At 40.6% G+C, this 19745-nt stretch overlaps 1 protein-coding gene across 13 annotated transcripts in view; it reads right to left on the bottom strand.

Annotated features, from left to right (window-relative positions):
- Positions 1–19745, bottom strand: part of LOC117541445 (protein MTSS 1-like) — a 50923-nt gene that overhangs the window by 8451 nt on the left and 22727 nt on the right. For 12 of the 13 annotated variants that reach the window (XM_034208601.1, XM_034208599.1, XM_034208598.1 and 9 more), the window contains 6 exons: positions 9544–9628; positions 8105–8196; positions 7782–7856; positions 1290–1447; positions 1019–1126; positions 775–872 (listed from right to left, as the gene is read on the bottom strand). In XM_034208601.1, coding sequence (XP_034064492.1) covers positions 775–872; positions 1019–1126; positions 1290–1447; positions 7782–7856; positions 8105–8196; positions 9544–9628 — 616 coding nt within the window. The remainder of the gene's footprint in view (positions 1–774; positions 873–1018; positions 1127–1289; positions 1448–7781; positions 7857–8104; positions 8197–9543; positions 9629–19745) is intronic. The other variant, XM_034208591.1, reaches the window with a different exon arrangement.

Raw genomic sequence — 19745 nt, forward strand, 5'->3', positions numbered from 1 at the left:
AAGGCTCCTCTGCAACATATTTTCAGAGTGTGTGAGGCCTTTAAATGTTCTTTCCACGACATAACGGATAATCTCAAATTGCAATTTGTTCACAGAAAACCCACAAACCAACATTGAAAAAATGCAAAGCAATACACAAACGGAGCATAACATCTATTTCTTATCACTAGAACAGTTCAGGAACAATTACTGGGAGATACAAAAAAGCAAGGAGGACAGACGGTAGAAGACATGGTCTGAACAGCTACAGAACTAAATGAGTGCTTTTATCGGTCAAAGCTCTCTCCTTAATATTAGTTACCTTTAATTATATTTCTCAGTGAAGTGAACTATCACTACCATAAGAGAAGATCAAGCAGGGATTATACTCTAAATCATTTGCAAACTCCTGCAGATTGACCACTGGGTGGCAGACAGAGATTGGACAACACAATTGTTTTTCTTTGTGTCCTTGTCCCATACTGCATTACAACTATGTCTCCTAATAAGATTCACATACATCATAAGGGTATACAGGATCAATTGGCAGATTAACAGTAGATCCTATGTGTTTACATGTCATTGGCCAAATATAAACAGAGTATGCTTTCATCTCCTCAGTTCTAGGAACGGGTGACCAAAATAACTGGTGTAAATTAATTTTCCGTTCAACATCATTTTGACACCCTGATTACTTTCATGCTTTCATGGGTACAGTAGGTAAATGTGTACTTGAAAGACCTCTCTTTCACTTATTTGCTGCTACGAGTGTTGTGATTGGCCGACGGAACGTACCTGCACATGCTGGACTTCCTGGACATGGTGGTGCTGGGGGATGAGGGCGGCGTTTGATAAGACCAACCGTAGTCTGAGCCCTTAAGATCCATGATCACCTGAGAGGGAGGAAAACACAAGTCCTAGTTATAGGTCGAACTTAAAGTCGGAACTTAACAATTTAATCCACAGAACCTCTTCAAAAAACAAAAACAAGTCAGTCAGTGAGATGAATGTCAGTTTCCCCTTTGATGGTTTTCCTCACCTGTTCACTAGCAGGGGGAAGCTTGTGGGGGTCAGAAGTCAGGGCTTTGAGGTCATCAGAGATTGCCTGGAGATGGGTGACCTCTCCCAACATAGAAATCTCCTCATCCTAAAAGATTTCATGGCAGAGAGAGAGAGCAGATTCCTCTTTAAATAGCGGAAAAAGGTATTTTATGAGAGCCTGGAGTAAGAATATACTGTGAAGAAGTAGAGGGCTTGAAAATGCTTTCTGAAAGCTCATCTCTCTTTTTTTTTTTTACAGCTGTACTCACCACTACAGGACGGAGCAGGCCTACGAACCAGCAGAACCTCTGTCTGTCCTCGATGAGAGCCCTCCTCAGGGCCTGCTTCTCTGTCTCCTCCAGCAGAATGTATTTATCACTGACATCCTGCATGGCACTGTCCAACTGCGGCTGGATATCTCCACGACCTTCAAAACAAAATGGACAAACAAAAATAATAAATAACACATTATTCCAGGTATAATACACATGCCAACTCGCAAGGAAACATGTGATTAACTAAGACGGTGTGTTTGGGCCATTGAAGGTTAGAACATACAGTTTACAGAACTGGGGAGGGTGATAATATTCTCAGGAAAAACTTGTGAATTTATTTATTTATGATCTCAGAGGTCATGTACTTTATTTCTTGTAAATGTAAAACTAAATTCTTACCTACAATAGTCCTAATACTACTTCACAATCTTTTAAAATGAAGGTGCTCAGATGCTTTTTACCACTAAACCTGATGGGCAATATTCTCCCTTTATCTTTCTTTGCACACAACCATGAAAAAGAATAGAGGTGTGCTAATAAAACATGCATGAAAAGTCACAAACAATATGATCATGTAGCAATGAAAGAACATTTAATCTGCACAACTACTGTCTGTCGTTTGAACATCTGCTCTACATGTTAATATCTTCATTGTGGACACTGCTATCTTCAGTACTAGCATTTGAATGTCCTCACTACTTGTTTGGCTATCAGCTCTGCATGAAGGGCCACTCTTTCCATGGAAGTGTTTTGTGTCAATTGTACAGAGGCGGCAAGAAGTATATATACTTTAGGCTAATCTGTTGCTCTTCTTGAACTTCAATCCATTATGTCGAGATAGCCAAAACTAAATTAAATATCCCTCCATTGCTCTTTGTCTGACACTCAAAATATAGTTTAGGTGACTCAGTGTTTGGTTTTAGGAATGGCAAGTGTGCAAGGTATTTTGAAGAGCATCTGGTCCTTGTGCTGTCTACGTGTGTTGCATATGCAAATCAAGGAATGTCTTAGGGCAATTACTTTCCCAAGGTGATCCTGTTGTTGAGACCTTGTGTTGTGTGTCTTTTCTGTGGGTGAGTGTGCGATATTAAGTCGGGATACCCTGAAGCCAAATCAAGCCCTCTTAAGTTCTCCAAGGAGGCAGGAAGGCTGGTGACTACCCAGGATGACAAACAGTGGGCCTCAAAGGCATTATCTAACCACTTGAACTACACTTCCACACACACATTTATACACACACACAGTAGTTGACTTTGGTCCATCAAGGTTGAACAGTGAACCACTCTGTGGTCTGTATGTCTCTCTGCTCTTGGGTCTAGCCAATGATAACAAACTGGCGTCTTTCCGAGACATTTGACATGTGGCATTATACCATGCAAATCAATAGAGAAAAAAAGCAGATAAGGTTACACAGGCGAATCATCCTCACCTCAAAAGTGAAACGTAAGGACGTGTGATCTTTCCTCTCAGATATGTCAGTGCAGTGTATGCATTAGGTATCATACAGCATGTGGGAAGTTCAGTTTCAGCTGCTTTATCTCTTCCTCAGATGACTACACCACCATTAAAATGACAATCAACAATGGCTTCAAGGGCACAGCTAAATAATAGGTTAATGGAAAAAGCCAAAGGCACAAATGGTCATTATGCACCTATTGCACAACAGCTGACATAACTTAGAAATTACCAAATATTTACCACTTGAGTGCAATGTGTTTATTGATTGATGAAGTGTGAGTCCCTATTAGATAGCTCTTATTACTTGTTGACAAAATAAGGCAAACTGATTTTCCATATGGAGGGGATCCATTTACCAAGCTGAGGTGACCGTGACGCTGAGAGGAATGAGAGTTGTGTGTGTGTGTGTTTATGGCATTTCATACTCTATTACACTATGAAGACCATAATGCAGTAGATGGGCTGTGGACTGGAAAGTCCAAATTGCAGTATATATCTTCAGGCTCATATAGATCTAAAGGCCACATTTAGAGGAGACAAGTATACAATTACATTGTACTAGGTTTTGTGGAGAACTGGCAGTATGACTGAGCCTGAGAGGGCGAGACAGGCCTCACTCATTAGTCTGGTTTCCACTGCAGGACAGGACTCATTATTATTCACTTCCCTCCAGGCAAAATGTGTATTTTTCCATCTTGTTGCCAAGGCAATTATTTGTAAGCTATGCTGACATTTCAGCTAATGTTTCAATCACTAGTGATAGCTGGTCTATCTTTATTGAATGACATCTATCAAATAAAAAATTGTGCAGTTAACTGTAATAAATGTCAACTTTATGGAACATGCTCAATACAAGCCATGACATCGAAAGATGCTCTCAGTTTCTGTAATGCTGCAGTAATGCTCAGAGAAGTTGTGTGACATTGTGAAGTATTCCTGTCGCAGCACTGGGTTTAAAGGAACTGTTTATGATAAACAAAAAAACATTGAAATATGTAGGCGAACAGGTTGGCCTCTTTGTAGATAAGTAGCTCTTGGAGGCCGTAAGCCTGTGATGCTGTGGTGTCTCTTGGCATGCAGTAAACGAAGGGAGCATGCTGTATTCTGGTTTTCTCCACTAGTTCAAGTCTTGGCAGACTGTATTATTGACATAACCACAGTGGGTTTGGACGCTACTGTAAGTTGAGATACTCTGTCTGAGACATATGGAAAGGCACATTTATTTTTTGTTGCAATTTTGGTAGTGATAATGAGTATCTTGGGAAGCGAGTAGTGCCCAGACATCATAACAATCAGTGTAACATATCTTCCTTAGGTGCTTTTGTCACAGGTCCACCCATTTTGGAAGCACCCTATCCTTTAACTCATGATAATATATTAAAAAGTTAGATTTGTTTCTGCAAAAGCAATTAAACCGACTTCATTGTAATGAGACATATTTGAGTTTAGCCCTTTACAAGTGAATCACAAGGTCATATATTCCAGATATGCATAAGCTCATGTGGAAACTGACCAGAAGGGTAAATGTTATAAAACACTTTGAAATACCACAGAGTAAAACATATCCAACCAAAAGCCATTACTCAATCAGCTTGAGGCAGACATCAGTGGTGATGTATAAGAAAACGTAATTGTAGGGATGGAGGTGGTTGCACACACACAATCACACATAAATACACACGTGTTCTGAGACAATGCAGGCATCATGGCATGAGATGTCAACTTGTGGTAAGCAGAGGGATTGTTAGTGCTGAACTGAACACATTCCCAGTCTCTCTTCCATAACTTGTGCAACTATGTGAATGGCAAAGCCCTGATTGCTACTTCCTCTTCCTCCACAGACAAACACTTGGGTTCAAGGAAGTTCAATGGGAACTGAGTCGCTGTAAACAAATCCAAAATGAAATATATTTCACAAGTCTTTCCAGTGTTCAATTAAAAGACAATAAGTGCTTGTGAAACCTAGTGTAGTGTGATGTTTTGGCTTCACTCCATTAGGATGACTAATTGATGGCGTACTACTGTGGATGTCCTGTGTCCACAATATCGCAACACACACCAACCCATCTCAACTTGCCATAAAGGGAGTCACTAAGCCAAGATGAATATGGTGGGGGTCCTGCACTCATGAAGATACATGTGCACACACACAGAAATGAGATTAGTTTATTCAGCTTTCACATGACCAATAATTACATTAAGTTGCACTCACAGGCTGTTACTTAGCAAAGGCTAAGGTCTCAGGTCAGAAAAACACCCTCACAAGACACATATCAAAACATTAGAAAACAACACCAGCAGACAGATGGAGTGTTAATTCTTTCCATAAATGTCTGCGTGATCTGCGTGTAGGGAGGGGCAGCAGCCATATCATTGGCTAGAACTAGCTAGATCTGATGGATTTGGACATAAACGCGAGTGAAGTATAACCGGACGCGAGAGAGAGAGAGATCAGCACCTGCAGCTCTGCCCGCTGTGAGGGACCGGTGAGCGGAGCAAAACACATCTTTAGAACACACTTAGCTATGGCACTGTTGTATACATTGAATTATTCCATTTGATCATATGTAATCAACTTAGGCACCTCTCCCAAAAAAAAAATTACAATAAAATATTCATAACTGATATTCTCATATTCGAATACCTGAATAATTTTGAATATTCGATTAATCGTTCCCATCCCTACTTTTAAGTTGTATATCTAAAACTAGTTGCATATTCCTAAACTGCATTTAAGTTATCATTTTATTTTCTCCCTACCAGCAATGGTTTACGGTTCTTGTTGCTAGCAAGATGTGTATTCAGATATTTAATAATAATCTATTGGTACACTGATTGCTGTAGGTGAACGATGGTGTCGAACCCTTACCTTTAAAATTGAAGCATCACTTTATTTCTCAATGAGCTGCTTTTATCAGTAGGTGGCTTTGAGAAAAGCAAAGTAACAGAAACTTGGCACACTTAGGTGGAGACCAAAAGACAGTTTGAGGAAATGAAAGATTAAAGAATTGGACCAGTAAAGCAGAAGAGCCAAGTGGACCAATTATCTTTACCCAACTATACATCAGGTCCACTTCACTTCCTTTCCTCTTCTTCTGCTTCAGACCACAGCATGTGTTAATATGTCTATAGTCTTTATCTAATAAAGTATATCGCTTTTCTATTTGACCATAATGTGGGTCAGAGCAAAGGCTCAGTCATGGAACACTTCATGGTCTAGTTGAATTTCCTTTTCAGGAAAACGGCATACAGTAAATGACAAGAGTCAGAAGAAATCAAAGGAGAGCAAGTACAAGAGGCAACAGATGGATGGGTGGCTGCAGCTTCACACACTTTATATAATAATGTGCCAATAATGAGTAGCAATGCAAAACTGTAAACAAAAGCTGCACCTGTGATGGAAACCCTAGCATGCCAATATCAGGCAGCATCCACACATATTTGTTCTTTGCATGAAACTTCATATCTGTGGTGGCTTCTTCACAATGCAACCAAGATGCTTGCTTAAGCATTGAAGCGAATGTAACAGCGTGGACAGTGGGTCTATTCCACCACTGGACTTACCCAGATTATCAGCTGCAGTTCAGCACAAGCAGAAGGATGGTATCAGGGAGAGGAAAGAGATCAAAGTCAACTGAAAACCTGCCAGCATGTAACGCGTGACATAAAGGTGCAGAAGTGTGTGTCTGTTGGAGTCAATGACTGTTAAGCCAAACACAGCATCAGTATGTTTTCTTTTTGAAGATAAACCATTATTATGTTTTTCTATTTGCTGGACATGTTTGGTAAACAGAAAGGAGAGTCACATGGACAACACTTCGAGTGCTCACACATTTGATGGTCTCAAGCTCAGCATTGTTTAATGATAATTAAAGTCATGCAGACAGCTGTATGTAAATGAGACACATGTTATGTAGCAGTATTAGTAATGATCATGTACAGTATAAGTTACATTCCAAAGTCAAATGTGCTGCACAGTAGGAGTATTTGTATTAATAGTTTCTTGCATTTATTTTCTAGAAATCGGTTGACATTAGGATTCTGAGACATCCAGTGATTCAGAACTAAAACTATCATCATCTCTAAACACACTGGAAGCATATTCATTGTATTTCTGTGTACGTAGGTACAACTTCAGCCAAGAGAACTGCCCCTGCCCTCTCAGAGTGTTTACCAAGTAAGGTAATGTTTAGCGGCACTAAATCTCTCTAGTCTAATCACTCAGGACAAACTTCTTCTATACACATCACTGCAGTCTGATGAGAACTATATACATAGGGTCTGGACATCTTCCCATTTTCAAACACGAGGTGGCATTTTTCCCCCCAAGTTGTTTCTACAACTGAAGCCTTTCATGCATCAATAATCTTATTTTTCCTGTAGGTCTATAAATGTAAACAGCATAAACAAACTACTTCCAAAGCTCAGGTGCATATTTTCAAGTATTAATTAATTACAGCATCTGGATTCTGTCAATGTTTTGAAATTCTTCCATCCTGATGCACACTAGTTTACACAACAGTCAGACCAAAAATGAGGCTGTACCTGTGAAAAAAACAGATGACCAGATTCTGGGAACATGTATATGACTAATCCGTTTGCGCGAGGGACATAAACAGTTCAAGTTTCGATGTTCCCGATTAAATTGCAAACTAAAAGAGGATAACAAAAACATTCTGCTAGTTTGCTTTCCAATAATTCAATCTGAACAAATTCTTTGAGGACACTTGAGACTGAAATATTTCACTAAGCTTGGCATGCAATGCTTTAAGTCCTTAAGTGTGTGATCCCTGTACTTAAGTTGTTTTGATTCCTGCACAATAAGAATATTATGCAGGTTTCTATTTTGTATCATGAACTTTTCTTTCGTTTTCATACTCTGGTAAAAATGTAACGACTCCATGAGAACAAGAATTAGTTCAAGATTTGTGTTAATCACTTTAAGATGAACTATAGCTAGTAATGTTATTTTTGATAATTCACAAGGTTTGGTTTATATAAATAATGACAGTGTTTTGTTTTTTTTACCTTTCTTTGCTTTCTTCTGAAGTTTCAGTGTGTCCGAGGATTTCTTTTTAATTTCCTGCCGGGCTCTTTTATACTCTGGTACAGATGGACAAGATAACAAAAGAAAACCAAATCTGTGAAAACGTATTGCTAATTTACAGTTTTTCATAGACAAAGTTATATCATGTGGAACAGAAGAATAATCAAAAATACTGAAGCAAATCATTGAATATTGGTTAAAACTTTGTCACTTTACATCGTTTTAAAATATAAAATGTGTATCCTATTGTCGAAGAAGATTCTTGATCAGCCAGTTGTGTTATTGTTACATTCTTCTCTCCTACCTTTAGCATGGTCCTTGTCCAAAGTGTTGACTCCTCTTTTCCAGTCCTCCATCTGTTCTTGTAGAGGGTTGATCATTCCCTCCAGGAAGGCCCTGTGAAAACACCAGACATTTACTACTAATCTGGGCTGCGCTTAATCACTTTAACCATTCAAATCTATCTCAAGTTAAACTATTAAAAACTCAAGTTGTGACTATTGGAATGAATCATAAACACTGATTGGGTTCACTATTTTCATGAATCACATCCAAAACATTTTATTTAGCAATCATATTACCAAACAAACTTTATTTGAAATGTGAACAACATGACCTGCCCTGCAGGATTTGTCACGATAACTGTCACCTAATTATAAACTGGCAGAAAGACTGCAGACAAAATCATTATGTCTGGTTGGCCTTTCTGTCTATAAACTATTTGGTCAATGATGTCAATCATTAACAGGCAGAGAAAGGGGAGGAAAACAGAGACTGAGGTAAGAAACAGTCTGCCTATGTCTGACTGTGAGTCACAGGAGGAAGTAAGAAGCTGCTGCAGTCATGTCTCTCAATCATTACCAAACTGTGTCCGTCTTGTATTTGTGAGTGTGAGAGGTAGGCAGCTGCAGGCTTACTGCATGAAACTAAAATTAGACTCCCTCTTGTAGACATTTCTCCAAAAGTGAGTGTGTGTCAGTGGGTGGGGGGCAACCACAGCCCCCTGCGTACAGCCTCTGCTATGGAGATCCAAGTGGAATCTCTACTGAAATGCCACCCGAAATTAGAGAGCCTCTTGTCTGTGCAATATGTATGTGTGTGTGTGTGTGTGTGTGTGTGTGTGTGTGTGTGTGTGTGTGTGTGTGTGTGTGTGTGTGTGTGTGTGTGTGTGTGTGTGTGTGTGTGTGTGTGTGTGTGTGTGGCAACACTGAAACATTAGAGATACTTGTGTTGCCAGACAAATCGTCTCTTTCCCAGAAAGTCCCCGACGAGGGGCATTCTCACCCACACACACTAAATGCCTAGAAATGGAGGGTATGCTGAGATTTGAATGCAGACCATTTTATTTGAGTGAGGGAAACAGTTTGGGTCAAAGTACACTAACTGAATGAGTGAGTTATTTATATAGGAAACACTGCAAAAGGAAATAGTCATATGTTTATCTTTGAAAGTTTTAAAAGCTTGTTGCAGAGAATTTCGGTCTGCAAAAGAAAATGTGCAGTACTTGAAGGGGAGGTTTATTGGACATACAGTATGAACTATGTGTAATGCCTTTTTAGCACAATAAAACCACAGTGATGGGGCTTATATACATGCTTACCTCAATTAAATTCCCGCTCCCACCCTACAACCCAGCCAATCGTTCACCAGAATTGCACAAGAGATATATTACATCCTGTATTTTGGCATATATGGAGAAGTACAGGTAAAAAAGCAAACCAATACATGTGCTGTGTTGCTTACATGGAGAACTGTTTGAGTTTGGCCTCTATGCTGCGATGTCTCATACACATCCTGGTCAGCGCTGATCCAATGTCTTTGGTTCCACCTGAAAGAAATAAAGAAAGACAAAGAATGACTATTTACATAGGCTTTTAATGACGTAATTGCTAATATCAACAACTCGTCTGCACAGCCACTACACAGTGCTTTAGCTTTCCAAGTCTGTTTTAGGGTTTGATTGTCTGAATTGATTCACAAATAACATGTTGAGTTACATTTCCATTACATCAGGACTGCAGCTGCGTCATTTAGCAGGATCTCCTAATACATAGGTAACTAAATAGCACAACACTGAAATACAGACACAGGGATTTTAAAATGTGCTGCATTCATTCATATGCGAAAAAATGCTACTGAACTACACCGACGACAACAATCCATCATTTCTTCTTCTTGTTTTCTGTGCATCTAAGAACTGAATGTACAGAAAACCAATGTAGTATATTGGAGTACAGTATACAGTAGTCAGCTAATCTTGTTAGTTAACTTCATTATAGACTTGTGCCTGTACTTTCTAAAGGAAACATCTGTAACAAGCACTCACTGAGCCCACTCGCTCAGTGGAAAACACTGACTTATGACTGGCACATGTATTCAGGTCCAAAAAGTAATGAGGAGTTGGAGCTGGAGCCTTTACATGCTTCAGGCCAGTGTCAGTGTCCTGCTCACAGGATAACAAGCTGTCTACTGGAAGGCCTCAGGCTCTCCGGCAGCTAAGCAGAGACTTGACGTTGATTGACAGAACTATTGTCCTGCTGCTCAGTGTGACTAGTCGGTTTCTCTGTGGGGTTGAAGCACCACTGTGTGTGTGTGTGTGTGTGTGTGTGTGTGTGTGTGTGTGTGTGTGTGTGTGTGTGTGTGTGTGTGTGTGTGTGTGTGTGTGTGTGTGTGTGTGTGAGAGAAAGAGAAGGTAGTGGCAGAGAGGTCTTGTATGAAACTGTGTGGAGATCTTGCAACATTCTGTCCAGTGATCAGAGTGTGGGGTTGTGTGTGTGTGTGTGTGTGTGTGTGTGTGTGTGTGTGTGTGTGTGTGTGTGTGTGTGAGAGAGACAGATTGGTTGTGATGATCTGATGTGAAGTGTGAATCCCCTCCAACAGAGCGAGCCATTCTGCTGTCAGCACAGTCCTTGCTGCATGCAGAGACACACACAGGGCTGTCATTCACTCGCACAGAGAGATTTACAACACACAAAGTTGTCTTTTACTCTCAGCGGCTGGACAAAACAAATTCGATATGCTGCTGATTTAGCTTAAACACTCACTGAATGGGTTTGAGGTGGTATACAAAAATACTTCAAGCAGGAATGAATTACAGAACAATCCAAATAAATGTATTATTGAATGGTAATGAGAACAGGGCTAAGCAAATGTATGTTGGAACAAAAAAACATTCCTCAGCGTCTAACATTGGTGTGAGATATCTTTGGAGCTGAGCTGGTGTGGAGCATGTTTGAAATGACTGATGTCTAAATTCCTCTGAATCCCGGGTAAAGAAATCTTAAGAATGTTCTTATATGTATCCTGAAATTAAAACAAGTTACATACAGTAAACGCAGAATATTTGGTGTCAATCTCTAAACCTTAGGGACTATAAAATATATTGTGTTAAATATCCTCTGCTATGGTCTGTTCGACTGAGCTGAATGTGTCTTCCAGAATGAACTGAATTCATCTGTCTCTGCACTCCACAACTAAACCAGTGGAACAGCATCTGTAGTTTTTAGTCTCAGACACCATGTAATTATGAACAAACAGTTCGTCTAAGAACTGGTTTACAGACAATCCGCATCTGTCCTGTTCTTCTAAAAGACCTGAATTAGCTTTCTGTGCCTTTGACTGCTCAGAGACACTGTACACGGAGAGCCACAGCATGACAGTGAATGAAGCCATTCTGGATGGCAAATGTAACGTTCTAGTACCCGTCACCAAAACATAATTTAATGCCAGTCCCATGGAGCCCATTACAACCTCAACATTTTTCCTCTTTCCATTCATCAGTCCGTTTCTCTTTTACTGTGCATGCTTGTTATTGCAGAGGGTGTGGCTACTCCATGCCATAAAAGACCTTCCTGTTATACAACACCATAATGCTCATTCATTCCTGCGTTGACTTGTTTAGTCATCCTATCCACCATCCATCTGTCCTTCTCGCCCTCACTCTGACTTCTTGTTATTGAAAAGGGTGTGGCTGATGGATGCCACAGTACCACGAGAAGGCCGCCAAAGGAAAGAACGTAGGATTAAATGGGGCAAACGTTTTTTACATAATAAAGTTACTGTAGAATTGCAGCCAATGCTGTCAAGAGAAGAGTCTGATTTCAGTTGATTATTCAATTTCCACAACCCACACTTCTAGATTTGATATGAGGCAAAACAAGAGAACCACTATCTGCTCCTGACTACACGCACAGGTATGCTGCTATGGGTGTGATGGAAAGATTAAACTCTAGGACACACTCAAGTCAGATTTTGTGAGATTGTTGCAATACCGTCTTTTCCATATGCAACAATTCCACTGAAAGACAGAGACAGAGATGTGTCTGCAGGCATTGGCATTGCTCAATATATGGGTATGGCAAAAGATCTCCTCCCATGCCATGAGCATAAACAGGCAGACATTCCAGGCGACCGAGCCTTGTAATTGTAACCGTTACACAACAGCAACATGAATGATGATCATGAGAACGTTTTTTTGTTTAAGTAGTTCAATAATTAAGCAATGCCACCAGGTGGAAAAAAGAGACATGCATGTTTCTCCATCTCAGAGCAGCTATCTAGTCAATGGGGCCTCTGCCATTTCTGCCAGTTGCCGTGGAAACAGTGTATTTATGTTTGCATGTCTATTGCGAGTGAAAGTCTGATTTTTAGGCTTGAATAGTGTCAGGGGGGGACCCTTTGTTTTCTGCTTTGTATCACTTGCACGTCATGGCCTACTCCAGGGGAAGTATATGATACACAGTCTAACCTAGAAGGCCAATATACAGTTATACACAGCACTAAAGCGTATTGTTGGACAAGTGAATACTGTTGTTTGCTACTTCTTAAGGTATACATTTGAGCTGTTTTACGTGTATGACAGAGGTTTGCCCGAGGTCAATTCTGTGATTTATATTCAATTTTATTTAGCATATTTTCGATTGGATACTACGGAAGAGGATTAGGGCCACATACAAAAAAAATTTGTGAGGATTTGAAAAAAATATTATTATTTTTTGTTCTGAGAAAAAAGTCAGAATTCTGACTTTTTTCTCAGAACAAAAAATAATAATATTTTTTTCAAATCCTCACAAAAAATTTTTTTATGTGGCCCTAATCCTCTTCCGTAGGATACAGATTGTTCTTATTAATACTGATAATGATTTTCGATGGTATTACCCATTACTAGCTCACATGCCATCAGAAGAAGTGTCAAGAGTTAGGAAGTTGGCTAAAAGTGGATATCAGGCAATCTGCCCTGTTTGTGGAAAGTTGTTGCTCTCATGATGAAGTGGCTGCTAACACACATCATCTACTCTGTCTAGCACCGAGTGACCCCTGGGTAGAAATAGCTCTATTGGCAGCTCCAGTTGTCTACCCCACACACACAGCGAGACACACACAAACACAAAAAGGAGGCGTGTGGCGCAGTGGATAGAGCCTTGGTGTTCAGATAAGGGGGTCACAGGTTCAAACCCCACTGCAGTCAGCATGTCGTTGTGTCCCTGAGACACTTCACCCCAAATTGCTCCTGTGGGGATTGCCCACAGTATTGAGTATGTAAGTCGCTTAGGATACAAGTAACATGTAATGTAAAAAACACAAGTTTCAATTGCTTTACTCTCTGGCCAGACCGCTGCCATGTGTGTAGTAGCATAGCTGGCTGTCAATAGAAATAGCTGTTGTGTGACATGGTTGTTTCTGAGGCTTGTAATTATCCCAGCAGCACCAACACTTACCCAGTCAAAAACACACATATACACTTAACCGCTGTAAGCTCTACTCTTCAGTGCATCCGTGTACAAACGATGCTAAGCGGATGCTTTTCTTTGTCAACCTACAGAAGTAAGCGAGCAAGCAGTACTAGCTTATTTGAGAAAAAATATGGCCACAAAATGCTTTAATGTTTCACAATATGTTGGCTAATTTATGATGTGGTAAGCATGCAAAAAAATAGTCCCAGGCCAAGATAATTAAAAATGTCCCACAATAATGTTCTTGCAGCTGTTAGTTATTCCCTCTGTGTAATGTTTTAAAATTAAGAAAGGACTATATATTTTGATATAGAATCCTAACAATCTATAGTTTGTGGGACATTCTGTGGGAACTAGTGTCTCTCACACATTTCACATTTGTGACCGAGGTGACAGATTTCCTTTAGTGTGTGTGTGTGTGTGTGTGTGTGTGTGTGTGTGTGTGTGTGTGTGTGTGTGTGTGTGTGTGTGTGTGTGTGTGTGTGTGTGTCTCTACATGTGTGAGAGAGTGAGAGAGATAGTATGGCAATTTGATGACGAGCTGCCAAGTCTGTCTCTGTCCTAAACCTCCCTCCAGACTGTTCCTTGGAATGTCACACTATGCTGACACAGAGTGTGTGAGAGTGTGCTAATGCATTTTGGAAGAAAGCAGAAAGAAGGTCTTTGAAAGGACACTACATTGAAATGTGTCAATGTATTAGAAATGTAAAAGGCACTTTTTTCTTTTTTGACTGCTTAGCCTGTGTACTCCTTTAGAACAGACATCCTGTGCAAGTGACCACTGTTTATTTTGGGCTAGTATTGCAATCAACTCAACAGTTATCCCTCATCCTCACTCATGCTCTCTCCATGATTAAATAAGGCTTGAAGGACAAAGTTCCTTTGTTTGTGTTTATATAAACCGGAGACTCTTTCTGGTTGCCATGAGAACTATTTGATGAAATCTGAGACCATCGAAAACGTTAGAACCAATGCAGCATCGACATGAAACTGGCGTCATAATTTCTGCCCTCACAAAAAAGGCTGTTATGTTAAAGCAGTCTTTAATTATATTAAAGAGAGGGAATTTGTCTCTCCATCTAATATGCCTGTATTTATTTAAATGATCTCAAAAGGGAGTCTTGCATGTTAGCACAGATTACAGGCTATCATTAGAGGAAAGGTGATATGGTGAGAGAAGTACAAATACATCTAGGGAGGAGGAGATAGGGAATGGTGGGAAAGTGAAATGTGCCAATTGAAAGACAACCAAGGAGGAGAGAAGGATGAACACTATCAAGCAAAAGGGAAAATGAAAAAAACTGGAGAAGGGGAGTGATTTGGTGCGGGTAGTTTGGACATGAAGCTCAGAGTTGCCCGCGAGCTGAAACCAACTCTGAATGGGCACCAGATGGTCGCTATTAACGACGGGCCAGTGGTTACACTGATAAGAGACTGGAGACCATACAGCTGGACACACACACACACACACACACACACACACACACACACACACACACACACACACACACACACACACACACACACACACACACACACACACACACACACACACACACACACACACACACACACACACACACACACACACACACACACACACACACACACACACACACACACACACACACACACACACACACACACACACACACACACACACACACACACACACACACACACACACACACACACACACACACACACACACACACACACACACACAGCTGGTCAGAGGTAAGGAGATCTGTTAATAGATAGTTAGAGAGCAGGGGAAAGCCACATCAACAGTAAGAAGGCTACATTTAGGAAATGCATATTTTCTTCTTTATGTTTCTTATTAAAAATGACGCTGGCTGTGTGTCACTAATGCTAGGGAGGCAATGCATCATTGATAACATAGTAAAGGGCCTCTGCTGCATCTTATGCTGTCAAGTATCCCAAACAACACAGACATTGAACTTTTTATTTTCAAAAGTTTATTTTATACTTTCAAAAATTGACACTAATTATTTGGCAACAAAGCATAACAAAAATGACGTGTTACTGTGTTAAAGAGACCCGAGTAAAGAATGATTTCACACACCCCTCCCCACACACTCGTAGCTGAGCAGTTGGCATACACAGATGGAGCCACCCACCAAGCAGAGAGACAGGCTAGGATGTCAGTGTCAGTGTGGTATCGTACTGAAAGACTATAGTTACATATTAATAAACTAAGTAGTGCATTGTGAGTGGTTTGAATTCACCTCGGACGTGTTGAAAAAGTGAATGAATGTAGCAGTGAATAAGTGAAAACAATACATCAAAACAACGATCTTGATAAATCTACAATGCAATCATACGAGTTATTGGGGTTAAGTAAGGAGATATGTAGGGTTACAAATCAGCATGGTCTCCAAGGTCAAGGTTTATTATAGTCTGCTGTAATAGTTGCCCTGGCCTCCTTGGAAACCACGCTCACATCTTCATTCATCAATAGCTGCTGACAGAGAGTCAGCTTGCCCCGTCTGCCCACGGCAACACACACACACACACACACACACACACAGTCAGAGAGTCTAGCCTCAATGGGCAACAACACATGGAAACGTGTGGGCGAGCGAAAGCACACACGCACCTGCTGCAGTGTGACCAGTGCTGACACACAAACTCTGGACAGTCTGACTGCAGCTCCCAACAGCTGTCTTCAGAAGACAGGAGAAGGGACATGAAGGAGAGGATGAGCACAGAGCAGAGGAGTTGAAAGAAAGGAGAGAGGGAGAATGAAAAAGGATGAAGATTATGTTCAGATTTCAGTACGTTTACAGGTTGAAAAAAGGTTTTCCGGTATTGAAAACTTCTTTGGTTGAGTCTGGTGGTAATGCTGGTGCTATATTGATGGATTTTGCTTTAAACACAAGACATACATGTTGTGGCATTATCTGGTTTTATTCAGTTATATAAAAAGGTATATGTTCTAGTGTTAGGCAGAAATGATATGGTCACAATGGTTAAATAATCTGAACCAAAACAGATTGGAATCAAAAGAGCCAGTACTTTGATAACGATATCAGCATGACATGTCTAACATGATTTCAATAATGAAAAACTATACAAACTAAAGAGAGGCTAAATACTCTTATCTACTAACCACTATAAGTTAAAGAGACATTTCTGTAACACATGAGCATCATATTCCCAGGAGAGACAGAAGCACAGAGGAGGAGCTGTTCAGGTTTAAACCCAACATGTTGTTTGTCAATGGTTTGCATCATAGTCAAATGAGGCATCAAAACAACAGCGGGCTGACGTCTGAGAGTCTTTGTGCAGATGGTGAAAGATGACTGGGTGTGGAGCTTGGTGACGATATTCATCAACATTGGCAATGGGCCAACAATGTGGCAGATTATAATACTGACTGCAATTCTACTAGAGGTATTAACAATCTGTCATCTCTAAAAGAACCAATAGAGACTGTCGTTTTAAATGTGTGTCGGTGTGACACTGCAATGCAGTGAAATGCATCCTGAACAGAGCATGAGATTCCCTCTTACCCTCCTCCACTCTCTGAAGGCTGTATCTCCCCCATCTCCTTTGCTCTTTCATCCACATGTGCTTCTATTTCCCCTCATTTTCTGCCCTGATCGTGTTTCTTATTTTTCTCTCCTAACCCTCCCAATTCCCTCTCCTATTCTCACCCTACCCTTTCCCCCATGTTCCAACTCTCTTCACTTCCTTCCTGCACTCCTCCTCCTCCTCCTCTATCCTGTCCTCTCACTCTTGGTGTGGAAAGTCAAAGCAGTGACAAATGATGTCATGATGATATTGAGATGTACTGCTGTCAAAGAGTTAAGGACTGATACCGTACACTAAACAAAGTTGCAGCTGATAACCATAAGTGTGTCAGTGTGCCGATGTTGGGCTGCATCCTGAATACTAATGAACACTGGAACTAATACAGCAACATTTGAAAAGTGTTGACACAATGATTCAGGCAAAATAGAGAAAATGGGGAGTTCTTAAGGGAAAGCAGAACATAGGAAAAGGTATATATATTCATTTTCGTTGTTAAAGTAAAGTGGAGGAGTAAAGAGGACAACGATTAGTCATTTGAGTGATAGGATGCCACCTCAGTGTGGTTCGGCAGTGCGAAAGCTAAGTCTCCGAGGCGCAGAGAAACAAAAAAAGATCTAACAAATGCTCCCAATTTTGCATCTATTTCTCATTTGTTTGCTTACAGAGCTAATGTATTTCTACACCCTTCCACCGTCATTCCCCGCCTCCTCCACCACGCACTGTAGCATGAATGGATACAAAAGCAATGGATGGGAACTAATTATGATAACAAGAATGCAAAGCTCTCATCAAACTAAATGCTGCCATCCCTTTTCCTATCAAACTCTGTGGTGTGCCATGTGAATGACTTCTCATCATGCACATTTGGTCCTTGTATTGTGCAAATGGCAATAGCATTTCCATTTATACATCATTAAAGCTATAGGAATGTTGCATCTGAGATCATTCACTGGGACAGCAATATAAGCAATACATAACATGTCTTGGGGTGCCTACATCAAAATATTCAGATACAAATGTCTCTTTTAGATGTTTTTGAGTCTACTATTGGACTGAAGTCCACAATGTAGTGAGTATAGCTTTAGTAAAGGAACACAGTCTTCAGTCCGTCATTAAATGGCATTTGGCACTTCTACCTAGAGACAAAGTGTTGAGCAGAGGAGAACTTTAGGAAGTGTGATTTCTAGTATTCACATGCTTTGCAAGATCATTTGTACAACAGGAAAGTACCAGGGTGGTCTCTCCACAGAAATCCCAAGCTAGCAAACTGTCTCCAGGCAGACTTGACATGGTAATTTATGCTAACTGGCTTACTGTGCTTTTACAGTGTCATATACAAACTGCACATGCATCAGCTGCAGATTGTAATGCAAATGTAGGTCATGGAGGATTTTCACCCCTCCCCTTTTAATTGACTGTATTGCTTTGATTTTTTCTGTTGAGCTTTTCTCTGTCTGATGTAGCTGTTCTCCATTGTACACTCAGTATTAGGGATGCTCGGATCGATCGGTCACCGATCGATATCGGCCGATACTCACTCTCTACCGATCGATCGGTGCTCTCTAAACATGCCGATCGCGAGAGCCGATTGCATGACGTAAAATACATGACGCTTTTCTCTGTGCGGCAAAACAAGCTCGCCAAAATGGCTTCACCGGTCTGGCATTATTTTAAGGTGTCCGAAAAAGACAGTAAAATAGCGGTATGCAACGTGTGTGTGAAGCAGAAATCCTGCAGCTCCGCCCGCCGGACCGGTGAGCGGGACGAAACACACTTAGAGTTAGACCTAACACACTTAGCTATTTTATCTACCTCTGGAACAAGCTAAACTAGTCATTATAAATATATGTATTCTTCACTGTCGGGTCACTCATTACTAGATCAGTGAGCTGCATGAGATACTGATAGGCTGTCAGGAGAGGGAGAGAGGAAAAGAGAGCGCTTCCGCTCATTTCTCCCGTGTTATTATCCAAAGTGAATGTAAACTTGAATAATGTACATCATTTGAATGTAATAATTAAGTTGATTGTTGTTTGTGGAAGCTGCAGTGAATGAGCCCCATTAACTGAGTTTAAACATCACTTTAAATGGAAGATTTAAAGTGATGTTTAAATCTTCCATTTAGGCCCCGCCCACTCGATCGGATCGGCGATCGGTATCGGCCGATACTGATTCCGGCGATCGGCCCCAAAATTGGCGATCGGAGCATCCCTACTCAGTATAGTTGTATGTCTTTCAGGTTTCATTCTGTAGTGGCCTAGTCTTCTGTTCCCACCCCTCGTCTCTGATGTCTCTGTGAATGTAGTGCCATAATGTTAACATGGAGCCTGAGTTAATCCAGTCTATAAGCAGTCGGACAGTTCAATGAATGGCCAGAGACAGGACACAAATAAATGCTCGAGGAGAATGTCCGATGGGAGAGAATATAATGGAAGTAACGTACACATATATAATGGCCAACATCCCTCTTTTAATAACAAAAAAAAAGGATGCGCAGTACCCATTGTTCCCCAAATAAAGCAGCAAGAAGTTAACATCTGATCAAGGTCTTCAGAGGTGCATGTCACATCTTGAATCTCAGGTGGAATGATGAATGTTGGCAAAATGCACACTCCCTAGTATGACTGTATACAAATAGTGATACTCAGGCCAATA

Source organism: Gymnodraco acuticeps, unplaced genomic scaffold (assembly GCF_902827175.1).
Source record: "Gymnodraco acuticeps unplaced genomic scaffold, fGymAcu1.1, whole genome shotgun sequence".
In the NCBI taxonomy this organism is placed as follows: domain Eukaryota; kingdom Metazoa; phylum Chordata; class Actinopteri; order Perciformes; family Bathydraconidae; genus Gymnodraco; species Gymnodraco acuticeps.